At 51.3% G+C, this 17,606-nt stretch overlaps 1 protein-coding gene across 2 annotated transcripts in view; it reads right to left on the reverse strand.

Moving 5' to 3' along the window:
* Positions 1–17,606, reverse strand: part of OSMR (oncostatin M receptor) — a 50,050-nt gene that overhangs the window by 18,911 nt on the left and 13,533 nt on the right. The window contains exons 1-9 of one of the 2 annotated variants that reach the window (XM_053657289.1): positions 17,217–17,359; positions 10,884–11,055; positions 8,410–8,685; positions 7,045–7,174; positions 6,375–6,526; positions 5,412–5,554; positions 4,985–5,135; positions 4,013–4,089; positions 2,182–2,404 (exon numbers count right to left, since the gene is read on the reverse strand). In XM_053657289.1, coding sequence (XP_053513264.1) covers positions 2,182–2,404; positions 4,013–4,089; positions 4,985–5,135; positions 5,412–5,554; positions 6,375–6,526; positions 7,045–7,174; positions 8,410–8,685; positions 10,884–11,055; positions 17,217–17,270 — 1,378 coding nt within the window. In that variant the 5' untranslated portion in view covers positions 17,271–17,359. Of the gene's footprint in view, positions 1–2,181; positions 2,405–4,012; positions 4,090–4,984; positions 5,136–5,411; positions 5,555–6,374; positions 6,527–7,044; positions 7,175–8,409; positions 8,686–10,883; positions 11,056–17,216; positions 17,390–17,606 lie in introns of those variants that run through there. The other variant, XM_053657290.1, reaches the window with a different exon arrangement.

Raw genomic sequence — 17,606 nt, forward strand, 5'->3', positions numbered from 1 at the left:
GATTTTTAAAGACTTGTAAAGAAAAAAAAGGGAAAAAATACTGAGTATATAACAAAAAGAGTAGGACCTGCAAAGCCTAAAATACTTCCTATCTGTCCTTTTACTGAAAAATTTGCTGACCCTTGACCTAGAACCTTATCTGGTGCTTGACCTGCTTCAAAAAAGCCATCTGTGGGATGAACGAATAATTCGGCTCAATTCCCCCATTTAACCCTGGCTGCTCCTGAACTAACTCCTGCTTCTCAGATGTTAGGTGTAGAAACTGAAGTGAGGACAAAAACCAAACCCAAACCTAATTCAGGTGCGTGCTGTCGCGTTACACAGGGATGTACACACTACTTGCGCCCCAGGCTGCACCTGGTGTATTTGATACACCAGGGTGGTTTCCGTGAGGTCTGCCGGTTGGAAACCAGGTGACACGGTCTCTGTGGACTGCTAGTCCTACCGACTTAGAGCAGGCCCCCCGGACCTTGCCCGGGGAGGGAGTCACCTCCTTCCGAAGGCCAACCACAGCCTGCCACGCTCACAGGGCCAGGGGCTCCGCCGGTCCCTCGAGGGAGCGAGAGCTGGCCCGCCCGATCGGAGAGCGGGCCCACAGCAGCTGCTCCGCAAACAGGCACTGGGGACGAACCAGTGCACCATGCAGTCTCTCACTAACAACTCGCTCACCGTTAACCTGCAGCCCCCATTTCCCTGGGCCTCCCGCACTCTGTCTGGCAGACCATCGGTGGGAAAGGGTGGTGCTATTAAATGTGCCAGGGCACCAAGTGACTGCCCAGCCGGGGCACCCAAAGGGAGGTGCAGCCCGGCTGTGAGGCAAAGGGTCCACGAGAAGGCCTCTGTGCGGCCTGCCCCCACAGCTGCACACTCTTCCCGCATCAGAGGACCAAATCGCCTCGCGTGTAAGTGACGCCGTTCACGTCACTTATTCCCACTGCAGTTTCACCCCAAACTGAGGATCCTAGCTCTTGCCGAGCCGCTGCTTTAAAATCGCAAGAAAGTGTTTGCAGAGTGGAGGTCTGTCTCCACACATCTGTGTCTTTGTCCACAGTAGGGGCTCACGTATGGGGAGACTCACACAGGAAGGGAGGGGTCTGAAGGCAGAGCACGGCAGTGGAGGGCACGGTCGGGACCCCCAAACACACGAGAGTGCCCGCAGTGTTCCGGCCGAGCCTCACACAAGGCCGCCTTTCCTTCCCCTCCCAGCTGCCCCCGGGAGCATGACGGGCCCCCTCTTTCTGGGCTGGTCCTACTGAGGACAGAACACTCGTTCCCTCCTCTGATGCTGCTCTTGACAGGCCGAGGCTGTATTAAATAACTCGTTAGTTTTGCTTCTGTGCCACGATCCCCATTTTTTTCTCACTCGACATAATGCATCGTTCTTAAAATTAAAACACCGACACCTTCTAATCTCATCCACTTACTCAAATGTAAGGCAAACATGAACAGGTTACATACCACGTGACATAATCCCTTAAGCAGGGGCTGAGAAGTTTAATAGCAGTGACCGAAGGGTGGCATTCTTGTGAGGTTCATGAATGGCCTTACGGTGTCAGCTGTAGTGTGTTTGGGTGTGCATGTCCAACAGTGAGACTTAGTGTAGCCAGCTCCCCCAGGAGCTTACATGGCTCTCACAAGGAGGAGTTAAATCACTACTGATTTGACATGCAAGGTCATTTCCACCCCATTTGCTCTGTTTACAGGCAAAGGGATTAGCCAGTCCCATGTTCTATTCTACAGCTCTGGCAAAGCCCCTCTTGAAAGATGAGACTGGTTCTCCCTGGAATCTTTGGAAATGTTCACAGGCTCTCTATAGGCGACCAAACATTGTATAGTATAATACACGCAACTCATACTTCCTAAGCCACAAAGCACAGTGTCACCAACTACCAGTCTCTGTTAAGACGGTTCGTTGGTGTTGCTCGGATTTGGGTAAATATGCCATAATGTCTCGAGTCTGGAAGAGTCGCCAGGGCAGAAAGCGGCGGCTGACATCTCATTCTCCCCACACGGAGGAGGACTGTCCTCGGAAACCCACCGACACGCCTGGACCAAAGGAAAATGCTTGATACTGCTTGCTGGCTAGACATGTTGTCTCTCCAAGCCCTTGTCCTTCCAATGTACTTAATAACATCAACAGCGCTTTCCTAGAGAATAAAAGCAAAGCAAGACATAACTCACTGTCTACAGGGTCCCCGGAAATGACAATCACAGCGGCAGGAGAAGTGCCCGCGCTGTTGTTAGCTGTGACGAGGATTCGGTGAGAACAGCCATCAAGGGCTACTTCTGTGCCGCTGGCCGGAGCAGGGATGGAAAAGAGCTGCGAACCGGACGGTCTGTGCAGGTTTTCTACAAGCACATTATGGAACAGAATCTCCCCGCGGGCCTGCGATTTTGAGAGTGGCTGAAAAAACATTGATAGGCATTTCAAAATGGGCTTTCCTCTGAAAACAGTTTGCACAATTACTTGGCCATCTTCTCTGTCCCTCAAACGCATGCACACACACAGCACATTAAAATCGTTTACTGGAGAAAATAACCTGCTAAGCCAAGCATGACCTTGGGCCATCTTCTGTAAAACGGAGTAAAGAGCAGGCTGCTACGGGATGCGCCCCTCCTAGTCTGTCACAGAAGAGTCACCGAGTCAAGAATGGAGAGAACGGGGCTCTCTGGCCAAGCATGACCCCTAGCTGAGGGCCAACCCCCTGTTCCCACCCCCTCCAACCATGAACCCCCCTACCCAGAGCCCACGGCCCTGCTGCTAGAGGGTTCTCCCGGTTCCGGAGAATGTCCTGCTCACACAGACTCAGCCCACTCCCAGGGCCTTTCCCTCAGGCCTACCCACCCAAGGACAGAGGGGGTCCCCCCCAGCCACGAGATGGGGCTGGGAATGACTGTTCGCTCAGGTGTGCACAGAAGACAGGCATACAGACTGTCATGTCCACACGCGTGCGCAAGGCGCTTCTTGCAAGAGCCAGAGTGCAGGTGGGAAGGAAATGAGGTGAGTGGGGGCTGGGGGCCAGCTCCCACAGTGTGACACGTTGTGGTGTCAAACGCTGAGGACTTCACAGCTCTGTACCAAAGCTGGCCCCCAGGGGGCCATGAAGGCACATCCCTCAAGGTCAAAGGACGCCATGTGGTTTACATTATGGTTTCTTAGCTTGACTCCTGATTTTTCATCACAAATACATGACTGTTCAAATAACCATACTTTTAAATAAGTGCTTCTCCAGTTACACCCGTGAGACAGTGGAGGGGCAACCCTGGACTCCAACTTGGCCAAAAGCACTCCATGGAGGCCTGACTGTGACGCCTGGCTTTCAGCAAAATCCCACAGTGGAAATGACCTAACCACATCCTCAAAGCAACGGACACAATAACATCCTTTCTTAACATCATGTTCTGCAAAATAGTTGTTTTCTCAATGAAATGCTAACTAGCATATATCTGCGCACACTTTATTTTACAGGCCCCTTTGGGTGGTCCACACACCGTGGGAAACATCTTGTAGCCACCCAGGACCCCCTGCCGCCCAATGACACTGATGGGACAGCTGACCCCATCCATACCCCAGGTCCCTCGAGGAGCCCACTTCTCTGTGCCGGCGGACTCCTGGTGCACAAGCCCCTTTCAGACGTCACTAGCCGCTTGATCTGGCGCTGAGTTCAGCGTTCGCTTCTCTGCCATGGAGGCCCAACAACCTGGAGTTCAAGGCCTGGTTCCCCTGTGCCCTGGGCTCTGGACAGTCCCAAGGAGGCTCGAGTGCAGGTAGAGAGATGCAGGTTCTAACAAAGGACTGGCCGCCCGAGCAGTGGGCCGCCAGGAACGAGCAGGGGAAGCATTCGCTGCACAGGTGTGCAGTGGGGCCCTCCCCTGGGGGAGCCATTCTCCAGCTTTGTGGTGAGGTCCCTCTCTAAGAGCCCCAGGTTGGAAGACAGCACCTAAGACCCCCTCGATTCACAGTGGAAGACAGGACCACGCAAGCCCACCTTTCCGAATCTGTGCACCTTACCTTCCAGAATAAAGTTACGTTACAAGATCCCAGTGCCGGCTTCACGTCTCTCCAGACGTCAGGGGCCTCGGAGGGAGCTGAAAGCAACCAAGGCAAGTTCCTGGGTCACGGTGCAGGAGCAGAACAACGCATTCCTGCTTCCAGTTCAGCCAACGAGTGACGGTGAATGTCCTCGCAGCTGGCTTCTCACTTTTACACTCTTTGTGACTTTTGTACCCATTATTATCAATTATTATTATTATTAATATTAATATTTCTCTTCCACTCATTAACTTGGCAAACAAGGCAAGTGTCTGTGGGCCCAAGTTGCTTCATCAGTAAACTGGGCCATGGTAATGCTTCATTGCCTTGCAGGAGGGCTGGGCCTCCTAATCCGCTGAGGCCCGTTTGAGCTCTGAGACATAGATATTTGGGAGAAAAGCTCTCTGTTCTGTCCACACTGAGGAAAAAGCGACCCCTTGGAGCACAATAGAAAGGGCTCGCAGCTCACTGTTGCTGAACAAGGGACCTGCCAATACCGACTGGGGTTCCAAATACCACTGCCTTCCCAAACCTGGCCCAAGGTCGTCTGGCCTGAGACCAGTGCTTTGCTTGGCTCGGACCCTCTGCCTGTCCCCCAGGCCCGAATCAAAATTAAAACTCTGCGCTGATTTGCACAGTCGTAGACCGAGCAGGAATCCAGCGATCCCCAAGCTTAGAAACCACTTTGGCAAAACCCAAGATCAGAGAGATGATAACAGAGTAGAAATCACATTGATGGCAAATGTCTGAAGTGGATGCCTTCCCACTCACATCTCATTAATCATTTTACTCCATTTTTTAAAAATTTAAAAACATTTCAGGATAGCCCCCAGCCCCCTTTGTGATCGTTTCCCCTCAGCTGTTGGTACCACCAGGCATTCTCAGGGACTCCGGCCGGCCTCCCAGCGGCAGCCGAGGTCCCTTAGTGAAGCGGCAGGGCCCCGCACGCACCAGCTGGGAGTGTGCTGAAGTTCCGGCCCGTCCATTCACTCCACTTCCAGAAGTGCTCCGCCGCGGCGCAGCGGACTCGGGCCACGTACTCCGTGGCAGGCTCCAGCGCGCCGAAGGAGTGCTGACCGTCCTCCTCCACGGAAACATTGTGCTGATCAACAAGAAAGACAGAAGCGCCGGTGAGCACCCTCTACCGCAGAGTCGGTCACAGCACGGCACGTCCCGATTCGGGGTAAGACGACTTCTTTGCAAGGAAATGCCTCTGAGGCCCCCTTCCCAACTCGGAAAGTCTAGGATGTGCCCTGCTTAAAACCCACACCAGCTGAAGCCACACAGAAGTAAGAGTTTGGAGGGATTTTATCCCTTAGTCTTTCTGTTTAGGACACAGAGGGATGTTTGAGGACAGAATATTAAGCAGTCTCCTTACTTGCATGACTTTTCCTTCACCGTGGAGTTCAACCTGACACAAATACATGAGATTATGCCGGATGGAGCGCACCTTCCAGGTCACGGTGGCACTTGTGGCACTTATGCTTTTTAGGCGCATAGTCAAGGGGGTCATTGGGCGAACTGCCAAAAGGGGAAGAGGAAGGAGGAGACAAAATAAAAAAAAATTCAAGCACAGATCCAAAAGACATTGGTAAGTCAGCAGTTCATTTCTTCATTTATTTATTCAGTAAGTATGTTTTTGTTTATCTTTGAGAAAATGGCCTACAAAACCAGACTTAGGGCCAGGATGGAGGAAGCCAACTACAGCCTTTCTCTCTCCCTGATTACATTAGAAACTCCGAACGGAATACAAAAAGAAGCCCCGGAGGACCCTTACAATGAAATACATCAGGCAGGGTGTGGAGGGACGCCTGCACTTGGAGAAGCTGCCCCCAGGGAGAAGACAACAGGACCCAGAGTATAACCAAGGAAGAGACGAGAATGAGCAGCTATTCTGAAGTGACCTTTTTCTTTTCCCTCCCAATAACTGGCACCGTAGTGGAAGTGAGTGTCAGAAAGGGGTGACTAAGGGAGTCCCATAGCTCTGGCCCGAGGGAAAAATGTAGAGCTGCAGAAGAGCAGAAAGCACCGGGCAGATCATGGAGAAGCGGGAGCCTGGGACAGCGAATCCACCGCGCTCTCGGTGAACTCCTGTGCTCACCTCCCAGCTGCGCGTGCGTGGAAGTTAGTCACAGCACCCAGGCCTCGAGGACCAGCTCACACATCACTGCCCAGGGCCAGCCCGTCCCCTGGAGGCACTGGGACAGATCCGAAAAGTGCTGCAGAGGCTTTCAAAACAGAACTGGCCTTGAAACCACAGCCGGCAAAAAGCGGGTTGACCTGTGCTGCTGGAACCCCACCAGGTGCACTGTCCCTCTGGGGTCCGAATGCCGAGTCTCACCTCGATGAACCAGGTCGAAAAGAGCATTGACGCTCCTCTTCCTGAAGGAGTTTTCAGCCACGAGTGTGAAGTTGTACATTTCCTGGGAGTCTGCAGCCACTTGCCAAACACACCAGTTTTTGTGTTCACACGATTTCTTTTCCCCAGAAAATCTTAAAAAACACAAAAAAATTTCAGGGTTAACACTTTTGGCAGCACAGATGTGTAGGTGTGCATTCGTGTCTCCCTCGGGGACGCTTGGGGACTTTAGACCCAGCCAGCACCAGCAACGAAGGCACTGCTCCGAGTGAGCTTGGTTTACAGGTTAAATGCGCAATGATGACTCACCGACTCCCCCTCGCAGGTGGTGAGAGCTCTCCTTAACTTACTTTGGGTAGCCTGAAAAAGTTAGGAACTAAAGACTCAGATGGAACTATCATTTAAAAGGTGAAAACATATTCATCAGGACGAACCATTAATGGTCTCACCATTTTCATGCTACATTTCCCTTCAGTGAGACTCAGCCAGGACGAGTTGTACACTCGTGACCTGCTGAGCAGGTCCTGGCACTGTCAGGGTGGCTTTAAAATATTTGTTCGCGTTTCATGCAACCTCTGAACGTGGCCTTTGTTGGGTTGTCACGTGCAACTCAAGGAAGAATCTGTCGGCGATGGAACCAGAGCTGACTTACGCTTCAGATAAAGTGTAGCTTTGGGAGCGATACTTAGGCAGGTCCGTGTCAGTCCCAGGCTCCCAAGTGCAGTTCAAAGTCTTGAAGTCCTGAGTTTCACAAGAAAAGCCCTTGGGCTCCTCAAGTACTTCTGTCCATAAAAAGAAAACAAGAAATGAAAGACCTCGTTAAATCAAAAGCAAATAAAATGGGAAGCTGTCTGCGGGGTCTGGAGCCACAGAGTGAGTCCGAATAACAAAAGGACCGTTCAGTAGATCCTTTCCCGGTACAGGTTATCGGTCCCAGACGGTCACGTTTCAGATGCGTCATCACTGGCAGCCCCTGTGCTTCCTGCCCTTGTGCTTTTCTGGGTGTCCCAGGGGCGGGGGGGCAGTGTTCTGCACGTGGTCAGCACTGCGAGTTCTGGGTGGGGGTTGTACCCCAGCACCTGCTGGAAGGCACTCAGCAAACACGGCTCAGAACAGACCCAGTGCACGAAAGAAGGAAAGAACAAAGTCAGGGTCGCCCAGTGTCTCACGTCGGGCGCTGTGGCTCGAGGAGAACCCGGGGGTCCTGCTTGCAATGCCAGCAGTCGGCCAGATTTGGGGAACCTGCCAAATTCAGCAGCCCGATGCCGAGAGGTCCAAGGAGTGGGGCGGACCTCCGACTCCTCGCAGTCACTGCCGTCCTCGTCCTCGGAGGCCATTCTGAGGCGCACAACTAAACTGAGTGTCCCGATGCCTGCAGACGCCCTTTGCCAGGGAAGCAGTGAGGGCGGAACTGCAGATTCCGCTCTAATGTGCAGGGAAGGGCCACCTGCATGTGCCCACAGACCTACCTAAAGCGGAAAGTGCCCCCACTCCACCGCGGCCACCAGCAGGGCTTTGGAACTGTCTGCCACCTGCAGCCATCTGAGCAGGGCCAGGCCGGTCCACGTTCATTAATCCTTACGACAAATGTCACCGTCCCCCTCTCCCAGAGGCAGAAACCAGCTCAGAGAGGCTGGGAAGCTTGGCCGAGACAGCATGCCCAGCACGGGGTGGGCAGCAAATGCTCCCCGGCCACCACCCTCTGCCGGCAGCCCCGCCCTCCCCTGCCAGCCACTGCCCACAGCAGCAGGGCCAAGGCACAGAGGGGCATTTCAGGCCCCTGCCCTGAACTTTCTCCCCTTGAACACTCCTGGTTTCTAGGAACGAAACGGTCAGCAAGGACAAGAGAACAACAGGAAATCCCGCTCCAGCGCATCTTTTCCCGAGTCTCTGCTGCAAGACTTAGGAAAGCAAAGAAAACCGAGGCCGTGGGTGGAAACGTTTGTCTTTTGGCCAAGAAGACTCCACCAATTCCTCAGGAAATGGGACAGAGGGCCCAGAGAAGGCGCATACTCACTGAAGACAAAGAGAACGAAGCCGTCTATGTCACGTGTCTGGTTCATCTTACAAAAGAAGTTTGTGCCCGTGTTCCTAACGAAAGGGACGTTACCCAACGTGAGCACAGATACATTTGGACCAAGCTGTTCGCCGTGTATCCGTACACCTTCCAGATAACAGGACACGTTATTGTCATGGCTCCTGGAAATGTAACAAATGGTGACATTGGAGCCTTCCTCCACCAGCTTCTCTTCGGGGAAAACGAACAATGAGCCAGGTCCAAGCGACTCCTGTGCTACAAAAGAAGACAAGACGTCTCGGTTAGAAAGTCGCTCAAAATCCAAACCAGCCCCCACCCTCCTCACTCTCAACAGGTAACCTCAGCTTCTCTGACCTTCTGGAGACGAGGGGAGCCCAGATTTCTACAGCACACCTATAAGCGCTGATGCACCTCTGCCCTGTGGTTCTGCTAAAACTGCCACCTCGGAACTGGTTTCCAGCACTGTGGCCCCTGAGGGCTGGCGTTAGGGGATCTGACAGCGGAAGCCATGTGGGGGAGACCCTCTCTTAAGTGGCATGTCCACTATCTCATGGCATCTTTACCCCTCACAACCACAGGACAGGGAGCACCAAGCCCATGTTCACTCAGGTGGCAAAGCCACGGTCACTCAGGCTAGGTCTGGCCAGCTCCAAAGCCCCACGTCCTGCATAATCTCTAAATTGTCCTGTGAGTCACAGCGCCTCCCCCTTCTCAGACACGCCAGTCACTCTGGTATCTCCCCGCGCTTCAGCCTCTCCCGCTGTGCGGCCCGCCAGCAGGTACAGGCCTCATGTCTCTGCCACTTCAAGCAACGCCACCGTCCTCCCCAGGCACGTGTCCTGCCCCCGTTCCGCCTGCCCTCACAGCCAGCCTCCCTGCGGGGCCGCTCCACTCCCCGCGGCCCCCTCAGCCAGCCCACCGCAGTGTGGCTGGGGCCGGGATCGTTGTTTAAGTTCCCTGTGTGATTCTAACGTGTGGCCGTGGTTGAGACAACCAGTGCTGTGCGGGTCTGGAAGAATCAGGTTTCCCATTTACTCCTGAGTTGCTCTGGAGAGCATGGTTTTGAGAAGTGTGGTCTACTTTATCAAAATTGACATGTGGCTAACAAAGCTGCTCTTTCCTCATTACTGTCTTTTTTTAGAGATTTTATTTATTTATCTTTAGAGGGGAAGGGAAGGAGAGAGGGGAAAATGTCAATGTATGGTTGCTTCTGGTGCATCCCCTGCAGGGAACTGGCCTGCAACCCAGGCATGTGTCCTGACTGGGAACCAAACCACAATCCTTTGGTTCGCAGTCCCGAGATCAACCCATTGAGCTACACCAGCCAGGGCTCATTAATGTTTCTTTTCAATCTCTGCTTTGTCGGCAAGCGTGTCCCTTCTTCAGCAGTAGGAAGCACCGTTAGCAGCAGAGGCTTGGGACATTCTGACCTGCCAAAGCATTAGTGGGCTGATAACCTGCCTGGGTTCTGTAACCTATCTGTGACTCAGTTTCCTCGTCTGCGAAGTGGGGATAAGAATACCACATATTTCACTGGGCAGGTGTGAGGACTAAGTTAAGATGCATAGGGTTTAAAAGAGTAACTAGAACGTAGATTTAATTCTATTATCTAGTATTAAACCAATTCCCAAGGCCACTCGTGAGTAAATGTGTTATCGGTTGAGTTCATAAACTGGCATGAACACTTGACGAAGGCATGCTTCTGTTGGCGGGAGTTCCAGGTAACCCGGCGGGGTACGTAGTGAGAGAAGCAACTCCTCCTGCTTGAGAACTGGCCTCCGCTTAGCTGGAGGGTAAGAAATGGTGGCATACCTACTCTCAATTTTAATTGCAACAAAATTAAATCATCAAAATTGATGGATTTATCATGTATTTATCCACAATCTCATTACTCAAACTAAACCTTCATTTTTCCATATGTTCACCCCCCTCTGTCTACATTAGGGATGTAGACAAGCTAAGCAAGGGGCGAGTGCCAGCCCACCATCTGTTTTTTGTCAATAAAGTTTTATTGGAACACAACCACTGGCATTCATTTACCACTGCTTCAAGAATACGAGGTCAGAGTTGCATAGTCATAACAGAGATTGCAGCCTGTGTTCTATCTGCGTACACATTTTGTGGGTTATTCTAAGAAAAACATATGTTGAATTTGTGTTCTACTTGGTGCACTTAGCGTTCTGTAATAAACGCACTTCGCACATTTGGAAAACAGATAAAAATCATCTGGATTTGCATAATTATTTTAATTAATAAATTCAGAGGATACACCTCGGAAGTGTACCTTCTGGTGCCGAGTCTCACTCCCACACTTTTTAGTTTCAGTGGGAGCCAAAGGAAATGAGCGCTGGTGTTCACCGCATCCCCCAAAAGGGCCCCCACAACTGCACTACTGGTCCCCAAATAGTATCACCTGTTACACCCTTTCACTCTCTCAGCATCTCACTTCTTACCATCTACTTCCTCCCACGAGCTCCAGTTGCCCCAGGAACTCGGCCTGGGGATCCCAGCTTCCTCCACCTTCCCCCTCAGTCTTACGAAGTGCGTCGCACACTCCAAAGGAAGTTCAGAGACCCATCTCCAGTGCAGCACCTGCTTCCACTCCACAGTGGTGCTGTAATTCTCCTAGAAATAAAAGAAAGACTTGAGAACATAGCCATGCTGTCCTGGAAAATGGTTTGCCCAGATCATCCCAATGCACATACCCATTGCAACTCCATAATATAAGCAAGACTGGCCCTTGCTACCTAGGCAGCTCTCCACACTCTGACGTCCCAGCAAGAAACCAGCCAGAGCCTCATGCTTCTCAAAAATGCGGCCCCCACCCACTCTGGCCCTCCAACTCCAGCGGGTTCCAGGGGAGCAAGTAACGAGAAGCAACTCAAGTCTCAGGGGACGAGATCGGAGATGGAAGGTGCTCACAGCACTGGTCACGTAGGACCTGGTAAGAAAATTTCAGAGAAGCAAGAATCGAGAGCTGATTGGATCTGGTCCTTTGGCACGGCTCTTAGTCTTCATCTAAGACACTAGAACTTCTGTGCTGTAATTCAGTGGGCTACGGTAACTCTTCTGCAGCTCGCCCTGTCATTCAGGGCCACCTACAGTCTGACTCCAACCCACCGCTCCCTTCAGGAAATTCTTCTGGACACAGTATTCCACCCCACGCTTCTGGAATAACTGGTGTTTTTCCACCTCTGTGTTTGCTCACACAGTGTCCCCCACTCTCCCTCTGCATGGGGAATCAGTCCCATCCTTCAAGCCCAGGTCACACCCCTTCTCCTTCCTGATGCCTTTCTCACTCTTTGCTCTGGTCTCCTCCCACCCCTACCTCTCCTGGAGCCGTCTGGTATCTGGGTGCAGTTGCTGGCATTTCATTGATAGGTGTGTTCCAAACTCAAGCATGGCCCCAAGAGAGCAGGGACTGAGCTTCCCTCTTCTTCACATCCATCCCCACAGCTCCAGCCACCCGTGTGCCCCAGTGGGACCACCAGGACGCCTGCTCTCTGGCCCCACAGCTGGGAGACAGTGGCAACTAACACCTTGCACTCCCTGGGGAAACTGAGCCTCCATCCACATGTCGAAGGACTGCTGGCGCCTCCTACAGTGAAGAGGATGAGGCAGCGTACATCTAACACAATTTGGAGGCAGCGTGCGTGTCTAACGCAATTTGGAGGCAGCAGGCTTGGCGGCCGTCCCCCCACTGACCGCCCCTTCCTGCCCAGGGTGCTAACTTCAAATACAGCTTTGGAGTGAGAACACCGCAGGCACCTGAGTGGAGCCTGATCTTGCAAGTCCTCTACGCGGACCTCTGGTTTCTAAATCATTTCTATTTCATTTCCATGCATTGGGTTACTTTATTTCCAGAGTATAAAACATATTTTGTTAACTACAAGTTTTGGGGTCCCGATCCATGCCACTTCCACTATTTAATCTGGCGATTTCAAGCACAACTTTGCTTACATATTGTTTGATTTAAGAGCTAATACAAAAAAGAAAACGAACAATATCAATAATGATGACCTTTCTATAATATCAACAAGCCACAAACTGAACCTCACCTTCGACGTCTCTCTCAAATGTGGCCACTTCTGTCCCTGCTGTCCCCACCCACTCCAGACACCTCTCCTCTGGACTGACCCACAGCCCGCTTCTCACTGGCCACTCGTCACCTTCTCCTGTTCGCCCACCTGCCCTCCTCTGTGCAGGTGGAGTACGCCTTTCCAAAACTCCCGATCAGATCCTGTCCTCCCCATCTTTGACTGCTCTCAGGATAAAAACATATTTGGGCTCAAATAGCCCTCCCCCCAGTGGCTGGAGGTCAGGCCAAGCCCTAACCACTCAGCACCTTGCCAGCACCCTGCGCCGCCCCTCGGAGGGTTAGGACGCCCCTGCTTGTGCGCTTGTCCCTTCACAGACCCACACCTTGAGCAACACCTGGACCCTGAGTGACTTCCTCCGCGCACTCACAGCAGCGGGCTCCATCTCTCCCAGACACAGTCCGTGTACATTCGGTCTAACCACAGCTCGCGCTTGCGGTGTGTATGGCCTTGCAGTGGGGGAGATAAAACTTTCCTGAACACATCAACTCAGTGATTTCAAAAAAATGTGCTGAGCTGTGTTTGGGCTGCTAAGTGGCAAGTTTAACTGGCACCGACAGACACAGATTTACACCAAGGTCGCTGAGTGGGTCTGCTGTCGAGAGCTCAGGCCTGGCTGGCTCACATGGCAGGCGCCCCTCCACGTTCAGCTGTCCCTGGACTCTGCCTTCCTCTGCCGTGGATTGATCACCTCCCCCGCCTTCTCCTGCCTCTCCCTGGCCAGAGAGGCGGAGGGTGAACCAGCCCAGAGCAGCTGTCAGTGGGGGACCTTGGTGGCAGCAGCATCCAGGAGGTGGCTCAGGGTCCCTGTCCCTCTGCAGCGTCCGGATCTTCCTTTGGGAGCACAGTCACCTGAGATGTGAGGGTACAGAGCTGCTCCTTCTCCGCACGAGGGGAGGCCCTGTCAGGCTTGCGGTACGCGGTTGCTGCCCCACAGGAGGGAGCTTATGGTCTCCCAGGGGCGAGCAACACGCAGCCCAGGATGGCTCTGAATGCGGCCCAACACAAAATTGTAAACTTATTTAAAGTAGTATGAGATTTTTTTATGATTACATGTCATAGTGTATTTAATGTGTAGCCCAAGACAACTCTTCTTCTTCCAGTGTGGCCCAGAGACGCCGAAAGGTTGGACACCCCTGGCTCTAGACGGAAGCGACCCCTCTCTGCTGGCTGCTTCTCCCTGGAGGGGCCCTGATGTCCTTCCCGGCTTCAGATATGAGAGGTTCAGATGAGAGAGCAGTCGGGCAGGGCTGGGAGTTATGGGGACAATTCCACAGATGAGGCAATGCTCTACTCCCAAAGACCTCGAGCCTTGGTAGGTTACAGAAGTAGGGTTTTTTTTTTTAACTTTTTTATTGATTATGCCATTACATTTGTTCTATTCCCCCCCTCCGTTCCCCTCCACCCTGCACACCCCTCCCCCACCATTTCCCCCTTTAGTCCATGAACACGTGTCTCAAATTCTTTAGATTCTATATTTCCCATACTATTCTTGCCCTCCCCCATCTATTTTTTATCTACCATCTATGCTACTTATTTTCTGTACCTTCTCCCCCCTTCCCCTTCTCTCACTCCCTTGTTGCTAATCCTCCACGTGATCTTCATTTCTATGATTCACTCCTGATCCAGCTGTCCTCTTAATTTGCTTTTGTTTTAGGTGTGGTTGTTGTTAACTGTGAGTTTGCTGTCCTTTCACTGTTCAACTTTTTTATCTTCTTTTTCTTAGGTAAGTCCCTTTAACATTTCATATAATAAGGGGTTGGTGATGATGAACTCCTTGAATTTGGCCTTATCTGAGAAGCACTTTATCTGCCCTTCCATTCTAAATGAAAACTTTGCTGGATAGATCAATCTTGGTTGTAGGTCTTTGGTTTTCATGACTTGGAATACCTCTTTCCAGCCCCTTCTTGCCTGTAAGGTCTCTTTTGAGAAATCCGCTGACAATCTGATGGGAACTCCTTTGTAGGTGACTGTCCCCTTATCTCTTGCTGCTTCTAGGATTCTCTCCTTCATTTTAATCTTGGCTAATGTAATGATGATGTGCATCAGTGTGTTTCTTCTTGGGTCCAACTTCTTTGGGACTCTCTGAGCTTCCTGGATTTCCTGGAAGTCTATTTCCTCTGCCAGAATGGGGAAGTTTTCTTTTATTATTTGTTCAAATAAGGTTTACACTTGTGACTCTTCCCCTTCTGGTACCCCTATAATTCGAATGTTGGAATGTTTAAAGATGTCCTGGAGGTTCCTAAGCCTCTCCTCATTTTTTTTGAATTCTTGTTTCTTCATTCTTTTCTGTTTGATCATTTTTTTCTTCCTTCTGGTCCACTCCATTGATTTGAGTCCCAGAGTCCTTTCCATTACTATTGGTTTCCTTTGCATTACCATTCATTTTAATTAGTTTAGCTTTCATATATTTCTCTAATTTGTGACTAAAATCAATCAGTTCTGTGAGGATCCTGATCACCAGTGTTTTGAACTGTGCATCTGAAAGTTTGGCTATTTCTTCATCACTTACATTTATCGGCTCTGGGGCTCTGAGTTGTTCTTGAGCCATTTTTGGTCTGTTCCCGCCGATAAGTAAGAGGAGGGAAGCCTTAGTTGTCTACCAGGGCGGGGCTACTCAGGTCGCTGGTTTGTGACGCTGTGTGTGGGGGCGTGGTCAGAGAGGGAGCAATGGCGGTCCTCTCCGCTAGCCCAGTCCGTCCAGTCCCACCACTCGCCCCAGCATGTTTATCCGAGCAGAACTGTGCGAGCCTGCTGCCCCGCGCTGTGTGGTCTCAATGTTCGCCTCTTCACGGGTCTGTCTGCACGCAGATGCGCAACCTACCGCAGACAGCCAGCCGCACCTCTTCCCTGTGTGTGCCTGTAGCCAGCCCGCGATCCGCGCCTTCGGCTGCTTGCGCACCACCAGGTCAGGGATCTTTTTGGTCAACCGGCTCTGCTGCTGGCTTTGTCCCCCTTACCAGTTTAGCCGAGCATTTCGTCCTTTTTCAGACTCTGTATTGTCAATTTTCTGTGTGGTCTGGTTGTGTTTATCATTGTTAAAAATAGCTGTTCTTAGATTTGGTTGTGCACGGAAGCAAGGTGGATTCACCTACGCCTCCATCTTGGTGGAAGTCCCCAGAAGTAAGTTCTTTACCTTGAAAAGAGAACTGGTACATGACTCAAAGATGAAAACAGATATAAACAGCCACCTGTTAGAGAAATAAAGAATGGAATTGGCTTGGTCTAGGCTGTCATTATTTTCTCTAACATGATAACAGAAAGAGGTGTCTTTTAGAAAAATAAAGAATGGGATCGCCAGGGTCTGAGGTTGATATCACCTTCACTAATGGTGTTAAAGTGCTAGTTTTCCATAAATTCCTCCAGCACTTCCCTCAAATTTCTTTTTCTTAGACTGTTGTTGGATCTTTCACCAGGTCCAAGTCAACAACCAGTGTATCCAGCAAAAATACAAAGAAAAGTTATAACAAGACAGACGTTGTCAGCCTGCGGCAGAATGGCTGGGAGGATGTGCCGGCGTTGGGAGGTGCTCAGCTGTCCGTAGACATCACTGGTGTCCAGTGTCGGGACACTGAACAGCTCTCATTGCGGGGAGCTGCCCTTTGAGGGGCGGAGTTATAGACCTGCTATCACCCGAAGTCGACGGAGCCAGAATTATATTTGACTGGGGCCATTCACTACACCTCAAACGCAAGAGTGAATGTGGAAAGTGACTGGAGGCTTTAAAACCAGTGGCCTTTATGGTTAACTCAAGGAGCTACGCCTCTGGACCCCCGGACCCCTGCTCCCACCGCCCGAGAGAAGGGCGGCCCCCACCGGGCAAACAGAGGGTCCCCAGCAAGCACACGTTGCCGCGTCTGCCTGTTCCCCGGGCAACTCCGCCGTCCCCCTTCAGTGAGAAAGCAACACGCTGTCCCTCAGCATCCCGTGGCAATGAATGGACAGCATGGGATCCCGAAGGTTCCCCAGACCATAAATGAGCAGTGAAAGAGCCACCAACGTGTCCCGATGCGCTGGCTGAGGAAGCATCAGGAAAACACCGCGACTTGAACTGAGACACGTGAAAACTCCATCAAATATCTCAAAGGCAAAAGAGTGTGACATCGGGGTTTTCTTCATTTAATTCACTATAAAGAAATCCACCTGTGACGCAGTGAGGGTCACCATGAGTCACTCTCCAGCAGGCTCCATGGAGAAGCTCTTTCCGGCCAGGCACTCTGCCCCAAAGTGCTAGAACTCACTTTTCCTGGCTTTTCACGGCAGTGTAAGCAAGACACTGACTGGAAGCCACGCTGCCAAGAAAATTGTTGCCAAACTAGTACATCCTATTAGGGAAACATCTGGTGGACCAGGAAGGAAGAAGGAAGAGGAGTGAGACGGTTGATCTGCACGGATTTGGGGAGTCGGCACTCACTAGGACAGACCCGACAGCGGCCTCGGGGGCCGAGCAGAACTGAAGAAATGATGCGTTTCCTTAAGGCCTCCCATCCAACCTGCCAAACCAGACTCGTCACGTTACTTTGTCGCAGACCCTCTTCACCGAAAACACAGAAACACAATTGCTCAGGAAAACCTGTGAGTCGCTAAAGCATGTCTATGCTGGGACGTTCTGTATGTTTTATTAGAATACAAATCATGGCACCAGAAAGGAAGTTTTAAAATACAGATCCATCAAAGAAAAACACTTACCACCCAGATGACATTGGATGTCGTCATTCTACTGATCTCTATCTGAAAAACCATTTTTAATTCCTGATGATGCGTGAGGCTGTGGACACTCCACTGCAAAAGCAAACTCTGCTGTGAAGAATCGATGGAAACTTTCAGTGACTCGGGAGTCAAGGGCGAAGGTTCGGACAGGGCTGCAAGACCAACATGAGATATCAAATAACACTCAATAGAGTGAGGCTGAATAGCCACAGATCATTACTATTCAATAGCATCATCGTTTAGCTTTGAAAAACACTGCTCACATGAGCAGCCTAGAACCAGACACCTTGAAAAGCTGGAAGGGAACTTAGAACTTACTTGGTGAATGAAGAAATTAAGGCCTAGATGAGTGAAATGACATTAGCAGGT

This window comes from Artibeus jamaicensis, unplaced genomic scaffold (genome assembly GCF_021234435.1).
Source record: "Artibeus jamaicensis isolate MK-2021 breed Jamaican fruit bat unplaced genomic scaffold, CSHL_Jam_final scaffold_369, whole genome shotgun sequence".
Taxonomy (NCBI): domain Eukaryota; kingdom Metazoa; phylum Chordata; class Mammalia; order Chiroptera; family Phyllostomidae; genus Artibeus; species Artibeus jamaicensis.